General features: G+C 34.5%; 1 protein-coding gene across 3 annotated transcripts; it reads right to left on the bottom strand.

Annotated features, from left to right (window-relative positions):
- Nucleotides 1–581: 581 nt before the first annotated feature.
- LOC107891329 (uncharacterized) lies at nt 582–12953 on the bottom strand. 3 transcript variants are annotated; one of them, XM_016816083.2, is made up of 12 exons: nt 10191–12936; nt 9807–10046; nt 8974–9103; nt 7625–7777; nt 7228–7466; nt 7041–7110; nt 6126–6332; nt 4349–4456; nt 2956–3191; nt 2318–2396; nt 2089–2229; nt 582–1446 (listed from the first exon to the last, which is right to left on the bottom strand). In XM_016816083.2, the coding sequence occupies exons 1-12, from the start codon at nt 12737–12739 to the stop codon at nt 1276–1278; spliced, it is 4323 nt and encodes a 1440-aa protein (XP_016671572.2). In that variant the 5' UTR covers nt 12740–12936; the 3' UTR covers nt 582–1275. The 3 variants fall into 3 exon arrangements, with proteins under 3 accessions (XP_016671572.2, XP_016671573.2, XP_040956623.1); XM_016816084.2 differs by lacking the exon at nt 4349–4456 and having other exon boundaries at nt 10191–12933; XM_041100689.1 differs by lacking the exons at nt 582–1446; nt 2089–2229 and having other exon boundaries at nt 2323–2548; nt 10191–12953.
- Nucleotides 12954–19478: the final 6525 nt, after the last annotated feature.

The raw sequence follows: 19478 nt of genomic DNA, 5'->3' as shown, positions 1-19478 counted from the left end.
AAAGTTTTGGGCAAGACAAGTGACTTTAAAGCGTTTTGAAGTGTACAGAAATGGTCCTTAACATAGTTTATTGAATATATATGTGTATGTATATATATGTATATGTGTGTGTCTGTGTGTGTAGGTATTTGGGTAGATAGTAAATAGAGATTACTTCTTTAGATCGCCCTCATCTTTTCTTAGCCATCATTGGCTTGTTCTTTAGATTTGTCAGTCTTCGAACCTTTCCAATTCTTTGCACGCACCGTGTTCTTTAAATGCATATTTGATGTAAAATAAATTACAAAAAATACATTTAGCTTACTGTTAATATTTATATATATACGTACCATGTTAATATATTTTTATATAGAAAAAGTACAGATACCATTAACTAAGATAAAATTTTAAGAATATGTTTACCGGTCCAATTCAGTTTTATCGGTTCTTTAGTGATTGATACCCACTAAACTGGAGTGCCCAGTTCTTTCCAGTTCAACTAGTTTACCTTGGATGTCAAACTGGGGAAATATGGAGGTCAGACATGTTGCTTGATATATTAAAAGAAGTTAGAATTAAAACTAAACCTGTAGTGCAAAAAGTGAACAAGAAACTATACTATAAGCTTGTATGAAAAAATCATCCATTTGAAATTTCCCAAAAACATAATTACATCAGTGATGACACTGCTGGGGTAAAACAAAGCAGTACCAAACATAAAAGCAACAGTGGGTCCACTGAAGACCTAAAACATCCAATTTGCGAGACTAAATCATCAACTCTGTTTCATACCCCAGCATTCCTGTCACAAAAATCCTTGTTCTATTATTGCCTTTTGTGGAAAAGAGACTGACCCAGAGCCATCATAAAACACCAATCCACAATATCTTCTATTTTTCTTAATTACTAAATCCAATCATCGTCACACTTTTTACACTCACTTTTGTGTTTCAAAATTCCAAACCACCCAACCCAACCCAATTATTTGTTTGCTAGAGCAGAGCTGCACTTGCCGTTCAGCAGAGTATTGTGACAGTTGCAACATATCACGATTCAAAAATCTAGTTCTCCTTGCTAGTCTTGGCTTACGATTGTTGCAGCATATGCATACAATGGATAAATCTTGGAGACCAACAACTGTTGCAACACTTTTGCAACGTATCCATTCTAAAACTGTGTTTATTTACCTCTGATCATACCAATGGAACTCACTTCTCACTGTTCCATTCAGAACTTGTGTTATTAATTAGAAACTACAGCAATCTGTTAAATGAGCATAATCCTTCTCTGACTCTCCTACCATCGAGAATGTGAATTCCTATAATCATTCCAATTCCCCCGCCAGTATCGTCTGCTTGAACTCCTCTCATAATGATAGCCATAGTCATCTCTTGCTCTTTCATAAGCATTGCTTTTGCTTTTGTTTGGAGCTTTTCTGATCTCCTCTTCAAGATCATACTCCGACCGCTGGTAAAAGGAAAATGGTAAAATGAAAACAAGGCAGAAAAAAAAAATTAAAAGGTAGTCTGTAGAAGAAACTATCAAAAAAAAAAACTGCAGGGGAAGAAAATATTACAGCCCTTTATCAATGTAAAGGAGTTCAGTTGAACTTGGAAGAAATGTCACAGCACCCAGATCTTTAACATTCGGATACAAGCCAACTCAAATCTGGACATCTAACTAGATCCTTTTGACTTACAAATGTGTTTAATACATATTAGTGCAAGTTGGCTCCAATGTAGACAATATTCAAATCAAAATGACAGACCATCAACCATCATTTCCTCTGATTTAGAGAATCTCCCAGTACAATTCAACAAATTTTCCGGCACCTATATGATGAAATCATCCTACCCGTAACTTCTTTATGGTCATCTAATTAAGGAATGAAACAGTTACTGAAAATTTTCCTATCATGAGTCTTAACTGTAGATTCTATGGGTGATTTCCAGACAGAAATAAGGGGAAAAGGATTGGTAGCACAGACAATCAGCAAATAATGAAGCAGAAAAACTAAGTTGTAAGTTGACGACAACTATGATGGAATGACAAACTAGAAAGCAATTACACACAGAAACATCTCAAATTTCAATCAGATGGATAGCACACCTTCTCAGTATCTGATAGTACTGCATATGCCTCTCCAATCATTTTAAACAGCCTGTCAGCGCCCTTGTGAATTTCCTCAGCAATTTCCTTCCAGAGTTGCCCCTCATCTCCAGTTTCACTCCTTGCCAAGAATTGACCAGCCTAATTCGACACAAGAAAAGCAAATAGACTGCCATGACAAACTAGTCATATGAAAGAATTCAATTCACTAAGTATAGCAATGTCAAACCTTGTCTGGGTGATGCCTAAGAGCTGCTTTGCGGTATGCCTTCTTAACATCAGATGTGGAGTCCGATGGTTTAACTCCCCTGTCATTGCAATTAAGAACTCTTTTAGAAGACTAAAATAAAATTGTCACTGCTACAAGCTGAGTATCTGAACAGGGATTATCAAAAGAATTTCTTCTGGGTCCCCCATCTCTGCACTAAAGTAGGCTAGAGAACATGCTTTTCCAGTTTTACTGCTTCCAAACAAAAAAAACCAAGTATTATCAAAACAATGGTTACAGAGAAGTAGACCAGAGAAAATGCTTGTTCCAGTTTTAGTACTGATAGAAGTTCCGCAAAGATTCCCACTAGATGATCATGGCTATGACTTGGAATCAAAACTATCACTTGAGGATAAGAATTTCAATACAGAATCATTGAACAAAATTGAAACATGTGCTTTAAGTGATAGAGCCTAGAAAGACACTAATTATGCTGCAAACTGTATTCTCCAAAGACATGCAAATTTAATCAAATTTTATACAAGATGCAATGCTGTATTAAATGAAGACCACAAGCAGTTCATCCTCTTTGACTCTAAGTTGAAAGCATAATACATTATAGAGAAAAACTCTGTTCCTAGGCTTCGCAAAGAACTTACAAAATGAGGTATAAATTTAAAGGGATTTCTCTTTTAGCTTCTTCTTGCATGGATGATAACCGCCGCTGAGCTTGCCTTAACTCTTTTAAGTTTCCAGTAGATTTATCCTTAGTGCCAGACTGGTGAGATGTTTTATCACATTGCTTTTCAAGAATTGAGATAAGTCTTTGAAGATCGCTAGATGCTTGTCCATAGTCTCTGATCATCTCATGTAATGTTGCTCTCCTGGAAACTGCCTGCTTAGCAAGCAGGAGCAGTCAATGAGTACACAGTTATGCAGCAATGGTAGTTATAATAATTTTAACATGAAAATCAAAATGGTAGTTATAATAATTTTGACATGAAAATCAAACACACAAATGTAAAGACAAATGAGGAAATGAATAAACTGCTTTTATATCTATGACATGCCTTCCCTCACCATTCAAGCTTTTGATAGAGATAAATTTAAACTTGTAATGTCCATAAGAAACCTAGAATAGTTATGGTACACTGGTTAATGAGCTCAATAACACTCAAGCTTTTTCATATATTCAGTTAGTTTTTTGCTCACACTTTCATAACGTATCTCAAAGAAGCATTCAAGAAGCTGTTAAGCTAAAAAATGCAAGGCACACAAGTGGTAGTAGATTTGGTTTAAGAAATGTATATTTCAAGAGCCAGAATTGGATCTATCGATGCAGAAGAAAGGGAGGTTTTTTTGGGAAAAGGTAAAGATTTATTGAGGATCATAGATCAATACATCCCAAGAAATATAAACCAGAAAAACTCCAACAAAACACAAGCAACACAGGAAAGGCATACAAACACGAACCAGAGACCAAAATCATAAACACAATAACGGAGTCAGCGTGACCAATAGATTTGGAGAAATTCAGAAAAAGAATGTTATTTTTTCATCACGAAGACAGCCACCAATACCAGCCAGACCAAACGCTCCAATGACAGATCCATCGACATTAAATTTAAGATACCCTAATGGAGGCTTCCATGGGGCAGGCAATTTGTGCTTTGAAGAATTTCTAGGGAGCAGAAATTGCAGGAGGCTGCAGTAAAATCAACTGTCAAAGAAAAGCTCTTAGGCCATTTTGCATGGTACCACCATGCCATTCTAAGTTTAATAATGTCAATAAGCTGATCAAAGACCGATGATTTGCCATTAAAAATAGTTTCATTCAAAAACCACTGCAACCACACAATGGCGAAAAAAGCCATAAACCAAATTTTGCTACATTTATCGGCAGGTAAATATATTGCCAAGCAATGAAGAAAGATAGTGGATCCTTCAGTAAGAATGATGCCAAATTTTTAACACAGGTGAAGAATAGGTGGTGAATTGGTTCCAACTCCAAACCACACAAACATCAAGTGGCAAAATCAGAGGGAACAATACCTCATTTGGCCAACTCAGTCTTCGTAGGGAACCTGCACCTAATGAGTTGCCAGAAATACTTCGACCTTCAGGGGAGCAATGAGACAAACATGCTTCCAACCAGTTTCCCTAACCTCGACATGGGTGAAAAAAAGCACAAAAAAGATATCCAGTATACTATCCGCTAGTAGAAGCACTCAAATAACATAATCAGCAATAGGAGGGCTAGGAGGTAGATTGTTGAGAGTTTATTGGAAAGCATTCAGTTTGCTCAAGTTCCTAATCAAAATGATTTCTTCTCAAAATTACATTCCAACTCCACTTACTATTGATGACAGTTCCAAAATCAGACAACTTACCCTCCTTTTAACAACAAAAGCATAAACCCGGGGAAAACACTCATTGAGAGGACAGGTACCAAGCCAGCAGTCAGACCAAAAGTTTATATCTCTCCCATCCCCTATGAGAACTTCAAATTGTTGTTAGAGGAGACATCCATTGGATCAGAAGAAAATAATGGGAGAACAATGTTTATCTAGACCTACTGTTAACTCTAGTGGGCAGGGGCGAGGGAAATGGCAATTTGTGGGTTGGTCTGTTAACTCTACTATCACCTTGAGGGGCCACACCATCAATTGACTTGAACGGATATCTGCCTAGAAGAACCTCCTTGTTCTGTTGTCCCTGATAGTTCTCACGTGCTTGATTATTCATATTTGTCCTTTGGAGCATCAGAAACTTTGGGGGAAGTTGACAAGCCTCTAGGGGAGTATAGACCCTTGACACTTGGATGATTTTATCATCAATCTTCTCATTGTTAGCCCTTGCAGTCGGTCTCTGCATCTCATGCTCACATTTGTATCTAACAAAAGAAAAGGTAGTGGACCAATACTTTCTCTTGTTCCAGTCCACGATATAAACGTAAACAGCCCTACCATACATGCAGAAAACTAGCCAAAGGGCAGATTTAAAGGTTCCCCCTAATTGCTTCAGTGGATATTTAACATATACCAGAGCCTAAGATGCTTCTAGTTTATAGACTTAATTTTTTTTTCAGTCATTAATATTGGATGCAGAGGTCACTTGTTAAATGGTGCTACCCATATGTCATAAGTTTAGAGAATGTTGTACTTGTTACTTTATATTTAGGTCGTAGTTCCCCACGTATTACCAGGTGGATTTAGGTTTGATGCTTAACAGGTTTTATTACATTTGGATATATACTTCACCTCCCAATGTAGCAATCTAAAAGGTTTAAAGGTTTTATCACTGATATGTTAGAACGATCTTGTTCACCTTGCTTTCCATATGTAATTTCTATCTATCTTCAAATGGTAATTATCATGGATCACATATTACCTACCAATCGCATCTTTGCAATTAAAATCAGTAAAAGCTCAAACTTAACATTGGATAATCCGAGTGAGCAAGGAATTTTTTGAATCATGATGAATTAAGGGTAATCAACTATACTAATTCCATAAGTACCTATAAAGTAAGCATAGTTGGAAACATTAAAATCCAAGTCCAACAAGTTTATTTATGTCAATATTTTGATTGCATATACTAGATCAAAGAAATAAGCCTGACTAAGTAATGGGAAAGGAACCCATCAGGCACATACTCAAGATTTAAATATCAACAGTATAAAGAAAGTCTTGACAAGAAGATTCATTAGTATTTATACCATCGCCCCCAATGAACCAATCTTTGGTTATTAATAGAAAGAAGAGCCAAATCTCATAAGCCTAATAAAATCATCTTTGTAATAAAATCCATATAGCTTCGAAACACATACCTTGGTATAATTTTCATTAAGGGCCATTGCTAGACTGCAATCTGCAATTGCATCAGCAATTTGACCCAAAGCTTGGTGTGCAGCAGCACGATTACAAAAGCATATTGCTGCAAAAGGCCGTGATTCAACATTGCTCGACAAAGCAAGTGAGTAGTGTTCTACAGCTTCTGTATACCTACCAGAACAAACTGCTTCATTCCCTGCAGTCTGAAATAACAAAAACGGCAAATGGGATAAAATTTAAAAGAAAAATGAAGGATATGAGAACCTCAGGAGGCAAAATTCGAAACACACAAAGGGATCAACAGAAAAAGGGGGGAAAGGTCAAAGTAAAACGAGGGTGGATTAAAGAAAGGATAAGAGCACTAGATTTGTTCCATGAATAAAAAGGTAAATGTTTTTTTACGACATATGCTTTCCCCCAACATCGAATTCTCCTAAAACTTCTTCGGAACACAATTGATACTGTACTGGTATCAGTATCAATAACATTTAACATTCAGATGCCACTATTGAAATGACCACAATAATTTTGATAGATGATATGGCCCCATAATCTTTTGTTTCATCATCCACAAGCATAATAGTTCTCCCACCCTATTTCCTTTAGTCATATCAATCATCAAAAACTTATGCACAAAAATGAAATCAATAGAGAAAATATGTTATGTTTTTTCCTGTTCCTTCCAGGCAACTGTTTCAAGGGACTTACCCCTGGCAAGGAGGACATGGAATTCTTCCCTGCATGCTAAAAAATATGAGTACCATGGCATTAAGGTCAAGCACTAGGGTGAGAAATTTCCATGGATTATTATCATCTTCGTGTCAAAAACTACCTAAGAACTTGAACCATCCCAGTATTCAAGAGAATGAAAACACAATGGATAACAACCATCGAAGGGCTATAGCACATACCTTAAGGCGCAAAAGTTCTCGAATGGTAACAGCCAATGAAACTGACATTTCTAAAATTTTGCTCCCATGCCTACAAAATCACAATCAGAATCAGGACCCTTTTAGCATCGTAGAAAATGGATGGACAACACGGGATAAAGCTACAGAAAATTGGAATTAGTCATGCATCAAAAAGATAATGTATTACTTGTCCTTCCAAGATCCCACATGCTCAAGCTTCTGAAGTAATTCTAGTGCCTTTTCAAGCTTGCCCATATAGAAGTATGACTTGGACATCAAGTTCCACCTCCAAAGCATTGCAATAGAATAACACCCACAACCATCTGTGCTTGTTATTTGTTTGTCTATCTCTGCTTCAGAAGAACTATTTTCTGCAACATAAAGAGGTTGCTCGCACAACTGAATTGCTTCTTCATATCTCTTAAGCTGCAACAGACCCAAAAATGTGCAATCCAAACTTACATTGTTTCTTATGGCATATAAATGAAATGCTCAAATGAAAAAAATAATTATACGAAAAGTGAAAACCTAGGGGAAAAAGAACAGAGAAACCAAGTGGAATCGTAAGTCAAAAGAGCACAGACCATATAAAGGGCCTCTGCCTTCATTTCAAGCAATTTTTCAGAACGTGAACTAATAGACAAGGCCTCAGAAATTGCATCTAATGCACTAGATGCTGCATTGGATGACTTTTCTTCCAAAAGCATTGCAGAATGTTTTGTAAGTTCATCCACTCTCTGCATATCAAAAAAGCACAGAATCAGTCATCACCCCACCTTCCCAACCCACATATGCATAGACAAAGATGTCTTCCAGTAATCTAAGCCTTGTAAAGCTTAAGTGCTCAACTCTAAGCTTGCGCCACCTAAATTCTATTACTCAAACTGTACAATCAGTTTATATTTTATTGCCAAGTCTAAAATATATTTTCTGACCAGCGAGTGTGAAAATAGCCACTGGATTCCAGATAATTCGTACATATAGTATATCAAAAATCAAGTCAATGTTAGTAATCTATTACTTAAACGTTATGTTTTAACCACTATTTTATTTGCATCCATATCAAATGAAGACAAGAAATTTTTTGTTTACTTTATCTTTGTAACTTATTTTGCTCAGAATTAAGTGTGAAATTTAGATATATGTACGTGTCCAATAGGAATATTTTCTATCTTTTCTAAAGCTTTTATTCAGATTGGGTTGGGGGCAGTAACATCCATTATGAGCATTAAATGAGTCCAACTTAGGTGCTTTTGGAAAAGGCAAGGTCCATGGTCATGCATATAACATTAAGCACTACAAAGTGGTTCACTTTATCCAACAAAACATACAAATTTTCCTCTTTTTTATTGGGAGAAGGAGGGGTTGTCAAAATACACCATTTTCTTATGGTCCTAAGTTTGGCGTTCAATACTCAGAAATTGAGATGTAGAGAGTTTGAGATTATCTCTCTTCCTATTATTAACAATAAAGGCAGAAAAGAAAACACTAAATTATGTTATCTGGACTCAAGAAATGGAAGAGAACTTTGATTGGGGCAAGCTATTTTTAGTGCAAACAGCCTTACACAAAAGGGCACCTAGGTAGACCAAGCATGATTCTGATCAACTTGAAAGGGTCTAAGGTGCCTTTTTTTTCTAGCACTAAGGCAGAGCACCTTAAGATCACTGTTTGCTTCACTAATCCGATTGGGGTCTGTTGGACTTTGATTCCATCAGCGACTTTGAAACCAATGGAATATGGATGGAGGGGCCTCTCTTTATGCAGTCAGAGTATGCAACTTAATAAAATATATTTATTAAATAAGAAATAAAATAACTCATGAGCTCCATGACTTGTGTCATGGGATCTCAAAGACTTGATATTTTTGCCAACCTCTACAAAGCCACTGCTTACATATGATGAGGACATATCAATCCAAAATGTTGCTTACCTGAGCTTTTTGGAGGCCATCTGCAGCATCTACCCTAATTCGGCGATCCAAGCACACATCAGCTCCTGAACTGAAGCACTTATTGAAATATCGAATGGCATTGTCAGTTTCCCCCAGCAGAAGGTAACAACTGCAAATTGCACACAATGAATTTTAAAATATCAATATTCCTTAAGGAAATTTTGGTTATAATTTAACATCAAATGTAACAGTTCTATGCATAGACAAGAACTTCTTAGCTGAAAAGGGCAGTCAACCCCTCTCCTTCAAATCACATTCTTGAGATTGCAATAGCTTTAGTGACAACAACCGTGAAAACCCCTCATAAAAATAGTTTCTTTTTCCTTAGCACTCCATATAAAGACTTAAGCATAGAGAACAATAAAAATTGTCAATTTCACTGTATGTTGGACCAGCATGACTTAAGTTTTAAAAGGAACTAATCTTGTTGTTATTAAAAGGATGAGCTTAGAGCATGATATAACCCAAAATCTTAATCATAAGCTCCAATCAAGATTTCCCTAATTAACACATCTTGGCTAACATACCAAGTTCATAAATAATTAATACAACTATTTTACCAGAATAAAATTTTCCTAAACTCATTTCAATCTTACCGCTGCAGCTAGACATATATGATTTCCAAGTCCAACTCAATGCTTTCAAACTTCAAAACAGTAATTGGACATATAAGGAACCATACAAACCCACTAAGGTACCAAATGCATCCTAAACAGATAGCTACTTAGTAAGGCAATCCAGTTCCAGGAATATAAAAATTGCTGAACAAAACTCAATAAATCACAAAGCAAACATATATTTTAGGGCCTTACTTGCCAGCTCTAACATTAACTTTCAGAAAATTTGGATCAAAAGCAGCAGCCATCAGACAGTCTGCCAAAGCTTCCCTTATCCTTCCAAGAGATATACGAGTGGCTGCACGGTTGCTATAGCAAAGAACAAGAGGCTTGACAGAGCACCCTGAAGTCTCATTTGTGGCGACAGAGTTGATTCCCTGAGTGTAAAATTCCTCTGCTTTAGACAAATTCTCATTTCTATAAGCTTGATTTCCCCTGATACAATTTCAAATTTTCCCCACATAAATATCAATACCAAATTCTCAAAGTAATACTAATTAACGTGAAACCACATCAGCAACAAATAATCCAATGAACCTTTCTCAGACATTATCAAACACTAATCAGTCATCAAGATACCTGAGTCGCCACATCTCACAGGCTTCATGGACTGCGGCAGTAAAGGAGTTAGACCTTTGTTTGAACTGATCATTCTCCTCTTTGCTATGATGTGTAAATTTATCTTTTTGTTCACATTCTACAGGATCACAAGGTGAAAATTGGACAGAGGAAGACCCTCCTTGAACATCCAGGACTGGAGTTATGATAAATGAAGCATTACCAATTTTGACCTTACTTTGATTTCGAAGCTGGCGCTTTCTTAATGACAAACTACCTTGCCCAGAAGTTGAGGTTGCAGAAAAAGTAAATTTTCTCTCATCTTGCATGCCTGAACTAAAACAAGACTCTGTTCTCTGTTTGTTTTCTTGGGTCCCGTTTAGGCCTTCTGCTCCAGCAATTCCAGCAGCACTGCTACTAGAGAAACAGTCAGATCTGAAAGCAGTGGGAGCAGTTTCAGATTCACAAACTGGTTCTCTTGAAGGACCATCACCAAAAAAAGTTCTCTGATGATCATACCCAAAATTCTCTTCGTTTGGCTTACTGCATTTCTGATCACCTTCATCTTGAGCACTTTCCTTTGGTAATTGATCAACTTCTGCAATTTCCCGATAAGGAGAAAAATCCATGGGTGAATAACATTGAGAGGAGTCTTGATTTTCTTGAGGACTGCTTTCCTGTGGCACATTATATTGCTCGGACCAATGCTTATGCAGGGAAGATTTCCTTGACTTTCCTCTCATTTTCTTTGATCTTTTCTCCTTGGTTAAGCTGATTTTTTCACCAAATTCCAATTTCCTATCCACCTCAGGGAATAAATTCTCTTTAAAGGAAGAAGGGTTCCATTTGGGTGTTCTAAAATCACTGGATGAAATTTCTGATTGATCTAGAGTGCCAATTGAGCAATTTTCATCATTCCTTTCAGTACCGACCGATGCTGCATTAATTACACCAGTATTTACTTGTGAGTTTAGATTGAGCGATGACCATGCATCAGTCCCGTTCAGCTCTAAATCATCTTTAACATGACCTTGAAAAGAATTTCCAATGTCAGAAGTCTTATCAATACCAGCCTGAAATGTAAATGGCTCGGAATCAGAGATTCCAACATTATTTTTATTACAAGAAGCAGCACCATTCACATTACCAAAGAGAAATGTTGCCTCAGGATTCGCTTCTGTATCTGAATCCTTAGTTGAATTAGTACCACCAATATTTTTAGAAGAACTGATATTTAGTTTCTCTAGATCAAGTTCCAGTATAAATACTGAGTTTGCCCAAGAAGAACTACCAAAACAATTGCCACTTTCAAAAGCATCCTTATACTGAACATTTCTAGCAGAAACTCCAAATTTTTCACTGCTTGAATTGATTCCATCTTTGCATTCATTAGAGGAGCTTTTATAGCTTGTAGCACCGAACACAAAGAAACTATTAGCACCATTCCCAGTCCAGGTTTCACTTCCATTAGCATTGAAATTAACTGCAGAGGGTTCCATTTTTTGTGACCTTGTTTCACCCTCCATATTCATCTTCCCAAAATCACTACAAATTGGTTGTCCTAAGTTTTCACCAGATCTCCTTTCCAAAATAAATGAGGATGAATTGAGGTTACTAGCACCAAAAGTAGAACTCGGTTCCCCCACAACATTAGTAGGTTCAATCTTATGAGAACTGAAAGTTGGCTTCAAATCACTCTGACTAGAACCAAACACAAAACCAGCAGCACAGAAATCGGGAACTTTGAGAGTCCCACCAAAGTCTGGCTTCTCCAAATCCAAATTGGAAGCTAAATTACTCTTGCTCGAACCAAAAGTGAAATCTAAATTACTATTGTTACTGCCCTGCAAACCAGTCTCTAATTTTATCTTCCCCTCGCAGCCATCCAAACTCAGGGAAGAATCACTGGATTCTCCCTTTTCTGGATTCAACTTCACCCGTCCATCACTCCCATTAGCACCAAAAACAAAACCAAACTGCTCACACTTTTCAGAGCCCAGTTTCTCCATGCCACCGCGCAAATCTGCTCCAAATACAAAACCTACATTCTCAAACTTGCCCAAAGGCTCCTCATTTCTATTCTTAACCTCAGCATGTCCACTAGATTCTCTATCACTTCCACTATTAGCACCAAATACAAAACTTGAATTATTATTATCGCCAATATTATTATTGCTATTATCATCGTTCACTCTATTCATACTCTCAGACGATGATGGATTACCAATAGTGCCTACCGGACGCGATCCTTGACCAGACTGCTTAAATGGGTTGAAACCGGACTCGACCTCGCACTCCCCAGTTTTCACCTTCCCATTGAACTGCTTCCTCACCTTGAGCAACCTCGGCCTTAGCCGAGCGGCGGACTTGGAATGAAAGCCGCTACTGGAATCAAAACCGAAGCCGCAATCGAACTCCCCCGCATTTCCGAGATTCTTTTGGGAATGGTTGGAGTGAGGAAATGCAGTGAAATTGTGGGGTGTGGGCTCAGGGTTTTGTGGAGTGGAAGAGGGTTTAGCATTGGTAGAGAAGGCATCCTGTGATCGAAATTCGACGGCGGCCGGTGACATTTAAAAGCGAGATTGGAATTGTAAATTTGAGAGATACTTAGGGTTTTGGTTTAAAATTTTTGGGGAAGGGTTTTACTTCGTTTTGAAGTAAAAAGGAAGGAAAAATAAATAAAAAGGAAGGGGAGGGGAGGCCAAGGAGAGTGTGAAAGTGAAATGAGTGATGAAACTGCTGGTGAGTGGTGACTTTAAATGTACTGGAAGTCGCTGTCATTTTTTCGTATTTGGAAGTCTGCAATCCACGACCAACGCAAATAAAACAATAAAATAATATTACATTTCCTTACTAGTTTAACACATATGTTTTATAATAAAAAATAATTAGCATAAATTTAAACATAATAAAAAGTTTGGAAATGATGAAACAATATTGAAGGCTGTTTAGAGATGATGGAACAATGCACCCTGTATCAATAACGGGTAAGTAAAATTAGGGTTAGTGTTGGATTGGGTGGAAAATTTTTTAGATAATCGAATCTTATTTTATTATTTGTATTTAATTTGAAATTTTTTAGAATTGAGTTGAGTGAAATAAGATTTGAATCAATTTAAATCAACTAATTAAATTAAAAAAATTAAACATGTCAAATTAAAATCTTGTTACAGTACAACTAATTTCATGTTAGAGTACATAAATTTGAAACATATATATTTAAAAATCTTTTCAGACAAAAAAATTAATATTTTAATATGATAAACTTGAATCATTAATTAACTTATTTAACTCTCCAAATTTATTATTCTAATTTTTTTTACTTTTTATATATTTTTTAGATTTTTTTTGAATTTTTATAATTTTTTAAAAATATAAATTTTAGATTTTTTATAAATATTTTCAATTTTAAAAATTATTTTGAATTTTTAAAAACTATTTTTTAATTTTTTTTGTAATTTTTGTTGAGAAAAAAATCAATTTGCTCCATTTCAAACTTGATAATGACTAAAAAAGTTATTTACACCAATCTATTATTCAAGTTATTTGAATTGTAAAATTTAACTCAATTCGAACACAAAACTCAAATTTTTTATTTGAGTTTATTTGAATAATTCGAATAACTCGATTCGATTAACTTAAATTTTAATTTTTTTCGATTTTTTAAATTAAATCGAATTTTGCTCACTCTTAAACAAAATAGTAACGATAAAGGTGAAAAGGCTAAAAGTTGTATATAAAATCCTTGACACCAAGGCAAGTAGAGTAATTTTTTTAGGTTTTTTTTTTTTTAGTATTGTTATCTTCTTCTACCTATTATCATTTAAATATTCTGTAATATTCATTTATCTTATTCAATCTTTGCAAGTAATTTTTTATAATATTATAATTCATGTAATGATATATTAACATATACTAAGTATTAGTGTTAAATATGTAATAGAAAGTTAGAATTGTTGTTGAATATATGTTTTTTTATGACATTTTTAATATATATTAGTATTGAATATAAATTAAAAGTTGATATTTGTTAATGTTGAATATCTATTTGTGTAATAGTTATTTTTTATTCATTATTTGGATGAGAAAAAAAGTGATGATGACATTGTATGTTTGTCTTTTTTTCTTCAAAATTTGACACTGTTGTGTTATTGTTTATTTACAACGAAGGAAAATATTATTAAGGAAAATCTTCAATGTTGGTAAGTATAGTGGTATCTCAAATATACAATAGTGGATAAAAGTACTATGGAGGCCCTTATACTAGAATCAAATTGCATTTTGTCCACTCACTCAGAAAATAGGTTAATTAGTCCATTATATTAAATCAAAGAGTAAATCGGTCATTCTATTGAAAATTTCATACATTTATACCATTAAAAACTGGTCATTGTACGTAGAATTATGTGCACATTGCACGCCACGTGTAACTATTTGGTTATTTTGTCAATCATGCCAAATTTTAACAGTAGAAATAGATGGATTTCTTTACTGGAAGGAGCAGTTTGCTCTTTAATTTAACGTACAGGGACTAATTTGCCTATTTTTGAGTAAAATGGGCAAAAAGCAATCTAGCTCCTAGTAAAAAGCCTTAATGGTACTTTTTACCTACAACAGTATTGTTGCGTTGTTAGAATTATAAAATCCATTAAGCATAGTTTTTATTTTGATATGAAAATGTTAATGTTCTTGTTAAAGATATTACATTAACGAGGATAATATTACTGCTTTATTGGTTATATATTGATTTTTTTTATTTTGCATTGATATTATACATAGGGATTCTATACAAAATAAGCAATATGTTTTATGTTGCGATGAACTGTAATGACTAGATTCATAGTATAGATAACGGTGTAATTTCGAGTCCGAAAGTTCGATTAACATGACGTTCAGAAATGACATCACGTTAGTGTAGATGAAGTGCAAATTTGGTAAAAAAAATTAGAGCTCTAATTGGGTTGTTGAGGCATATTTATTACATGTGACAATCCAATGAGATATCTGCAATCCATGTCGTGGATGATGATGATTTACAGAAAGTGGTTGCACTTCATGAGTCAAATGGTAGGGGAAAAGTTAAGTTGTATGTTGAGCTCAACAGCATTGAAGGACATAAGGGGTAAATATTCCAAGCTTGTCTAGGACCCTTGTATCGATGTCACAAATGACTCATGTAGTGATTTGCAAATTGGGACACTAGACCCGACATACAAGTTGATTAATAGTTTTGTACCGCTATTGGAAACTCTTTTTATCTCTAATGAATGCACTCAAATGGGAATGCAATCAGGATATTTTGCATTACAGTTTTCAAAATCCAGATTTGGTGGTGCTTCAAATCCATATGAGGTGTCCTCAACTTCTACTATAATACCCTATTCCCAACTGGAACCAACCGTATATAAGAATATCAACAGCTTGTTGTTTATAGAATTCACTGATAACTTTAGAAATGTCGATTCTGAGACCAGGGAACCTGTACATGTCAATGATGTTGTATGAGATATTTTGGAATATCAACCTCTAACTCCTATGCTCTGAGTTAACTTTGACAGGATGAAAAGACTTAAGTTTCCCAAGTATCCTCCAGGTTATACCACTCCAACGCTACATATCTAGGGAAATTGGTTGTTGGTACCTAGTTTCCAACGAAAAAGGTTGTTGTATTTAGCCATTCAAAAAGTACAATGTTAAAGTATTCATAGATTACAAAATTGATGTATCTACAAGCGTAAACTTTGTTCCATCATGTGTAAAATTCAACAAATGATGCATGTGGAGGGTACGAGCCTCATTTCTAAAAAGGAAACAACTATGGGAGATAATCAAATACTATGGTCCTCACACTTGCATGGTTCCAATGATATCCCAAGATTATCATAAATTAAGCTCCGACATGATAGCCAAAGCAATATTACCACTAGTGGAGGCAAATCCAAGGGCTCCAATTCCGTTGTTAATCGCAAATACTTGTAGCCAGTATGGATACCAAGTATCATATGCTAAGGCATGAAAAGCAAAGCAAAAGGCACTATGAAGATGCTTGAAGATTGGGATGACACATATAAGAAATTGTTGAGTTTGTCGATGACATTGCAGCAATGAGTATTTGGCACCATAATTGAGATAGAGACACTGTTTGCATATGAAGGCAATTGACTAGCCTAGGGTAAGAGAATTTTCAATCGCGTATTTTGGATATTTGAGTCAAAGGGTTTCTATATTTTAAACACATTGTCCAAATTGATGATACATGGCTTTACAAGAAACACAAACACATATTTCTCCTAGCAATACTAGAAGATGAAGATCAAAAAGTTGTTTCACTTGCCTTTGCCATTGTCGAGGAAGAACCCACTGAGGCATGGAGATTTTATTAAGGAATTTATGGCAGTACTGATAGGGGCAGCGAACCAATATTGTGTTCAAGTTATTTGACACGAAGGGATTCAGATTTGACTTGAAAAGAAAAAGCCAAACAAATTTAGAAAAATAAAGAAAACAAAAACAACTAAAAAAAGAAATCTAAGTACAAGAAATAAATATTTAAAATAATAAATAAATAAATGAAAAATTAAAAGTGGAAGATGGATCGAATAAACCGATGAATATGAATAGAAGATAGTTTTCCAACTGAAACCTTAACAAATTCAATTAATGGTTCTAATCAACCCTCCAATAAATAATCCTTGGAAATTTGAAGGACTACGAATGAATTCTCACAACTCCTTAAAAAAATTCGAGAAGAAAAAATGCTTCTAAAAATCACAAGAAAACAATCTTGCACGAAAGAAATTAACTCCTACAATTGAAAATTTTATTAATGAATGAATCAAATTTACCAATTAAGCCTATAAATTAAAACCAATATGATTTAAACTTGAATTAAAGCTTGAAACTCGTAATTCCCATAATAATCCCGTCCAAAGATTCTACTTACACAGTATTCAATAAAACAGTCATAACTTAAGCTTTTGAACTCGAATTTAAGTGATTAAAAATGTGTTTCAAAGCTAAGGTGGTAGCTCTTCAAACGCTATGCAAACATCTCAGCCTAGAAATGCTTGGATCCCATCAAAAAATTAGTCGCCAGTCAACTGATCTTCCAAACTTGAAAATTGGCAGCTTAGTTGAATTGACTTTAATAAATTTCACTCCATATGTGCATGTATCAAGTACATCGTGAAAAAGGACAACATATGCCTCATTTCTAATGGAGCATCCATCATACTTGCTGACATAGAATGTGAAGAGAATGGATGGACTCCTCCGTATGCTTACCGTGTTTTTTGTATTCAACATATCAAAGTGAACTTTATGAAGGAGTTTAAGAACAAGATTTGGCATAAGTCGTTAATGCAGGTATGATTTATTTCTTATGTTTGGGGTATAAATGTATTCTTGTGGTATAGCTTTCTTCCAATAACATATTACTTTTAGTTGTGTAATAGGTAACGAACTTGTAAAACCTCACTTTTAAGAGAGGTTAGTGACTTTATGTTCATATCACAAGGGAACCAGACTATGGCTGGCTCAAATGGAGCTTGACTAGTGGGCTCAATGTTTCGATTGAGGACGACGCTATGGCCACATGACAATAAACCTTGTCGAGGCTATTAACTCTGTTTTGAAAGAAACACGTCTTCTTCTTATAAATGGTTTGGTGAATGAGACTTACGACAAGACAGATACTCTTTTTGCCACAACAGGGAAGAAGGTCGAGACAATGTTGAACGATAGTCACACGTGGTGTGAAATGTTAACAGAAGTATGAAGGGAAATCATGTAAAGTCAAACTAGATGTTGGTTCATGAATTCATTAAGATGGATCAGGCCTTCATAGTTTTTGAATTGGTAAAGTCGCACGAGGGAGTCCCAATGGCATCACACCTCGTACATCTGGACTAGAGATGGTGTGACTATGGAAGGTTTCAATTTCTTGGATTCCGATGTGCATGTGCAGTTCTAGCAGCTTCTTTCTATCACGTTAATCCAATGGACTATGTTGTCAAAGTTTACGAGTTAAAGAGAAAAGAAGTTAGAAGGGCAATAAAACATTGCATATTGGTCAAATATTCCAAATAATGAAAGAGTTATTACCGAATCCATTGCTACGCAAAATCCAAAGAGGCATCTTAAATAATCTCGTATCCATTAGAGAGGAAGGTCAATGTAAGTGCTGCAAATTCTGTAAAAACGAATGCCATAACCGCAATAAATGTCCTAATATTCCAAAAATCACTAGCGAGGGAACTTAGTTTATTTGTAATACAGATTACAAATATATTGTTACAACTTAGTTCATTAAATAGATGATTAATCAACCCAATAATGATAATTCCACTTGTTACAAATATCTTGTTGCAACTTATATCTAATAACAATTAACAATAATATATAACAATATACTAAATTAGTTACTAACAATAATCTTTACTTAAAAAAACTTACAGAATATTAATCAAACCCATAACAACAAGAACTAATATATAAATATATTAGCAAATTATAGTTGAGATTGGAATACTAGAATTAGAATTAAATTGATTTTTTTTATAAATATTGAGGACTAAATTTGTTATCAGCCTAATAAAAAAGTCCACGTCACGTTTTAATCACTTATCTAACCTCAACAAATGGGGCATGACTAAAATATTTAATTTCAAAAAAATTAAATAGTTAAATAAAAAATTTAATAATTAACTAATAGTTTACTTTCTAAAAACATATAATTTGGAGTATATTTCGGGCGAGTTTGCACCGTGCTTAAAACCAAATTAAGAAAAGAAAAAATGGGGAAGGATAAGATAATGATTCCATTGCATTTTTTTTCGGGGCTTTCAAAGATTTTGAGTTTAGAACCATTAATTTCTTTAGATTTTTTTATTATTTACTCACATATGATGAAATTTTTAGAATTAAAAAAAATATTTTAATTTTTTACATAACAGTTTATTTCACCCTCAAATTTTATAAAAGAAAATTATTTTAATTTTTTATTTAGTTTTTTGTTTTTTTAATTATTGATCTTGTATTACTTGTTAAATTATCTTAAAATAGATGTAAAAATTAATGTCTGCTGACATGATATCTATGTGGTAGTCTACATGTATGCTACGTTAGCAATTAATTGTTTTTAAAAAAATTAATTTTTATTTTTTAAAAGTAATTTTATAATTTTTCTAAATTTTTAAATTTTAAAAAATTAGTTAATTATTGACATGACAATTCCGTGTATGCCACTTCAAGAAAGTTAATATATGTTAATTTTTTTCATTTATTTTAGAATAATTTGATCAGCAGTAT

This window comes from Gossypium hirsutum, chromosome D09 (assembly GCF_007990345.1).
Source record: "Gossypium hirsutum isolate 1008001.06 chromosome D09, Gossypium_hirsutum_v2.1, whole genome shotgun sequence".
Classification (NCBI taxonomy): Eukaryota; Viridiplantae; Streptophyta; class Magnoliopsida; order Malvales; family Malvaceae; genus Gossypium; species Gossypium hirsutum.
This window is presented reverse-complemented; position numbering and strand designations above follow the sequence as displayed.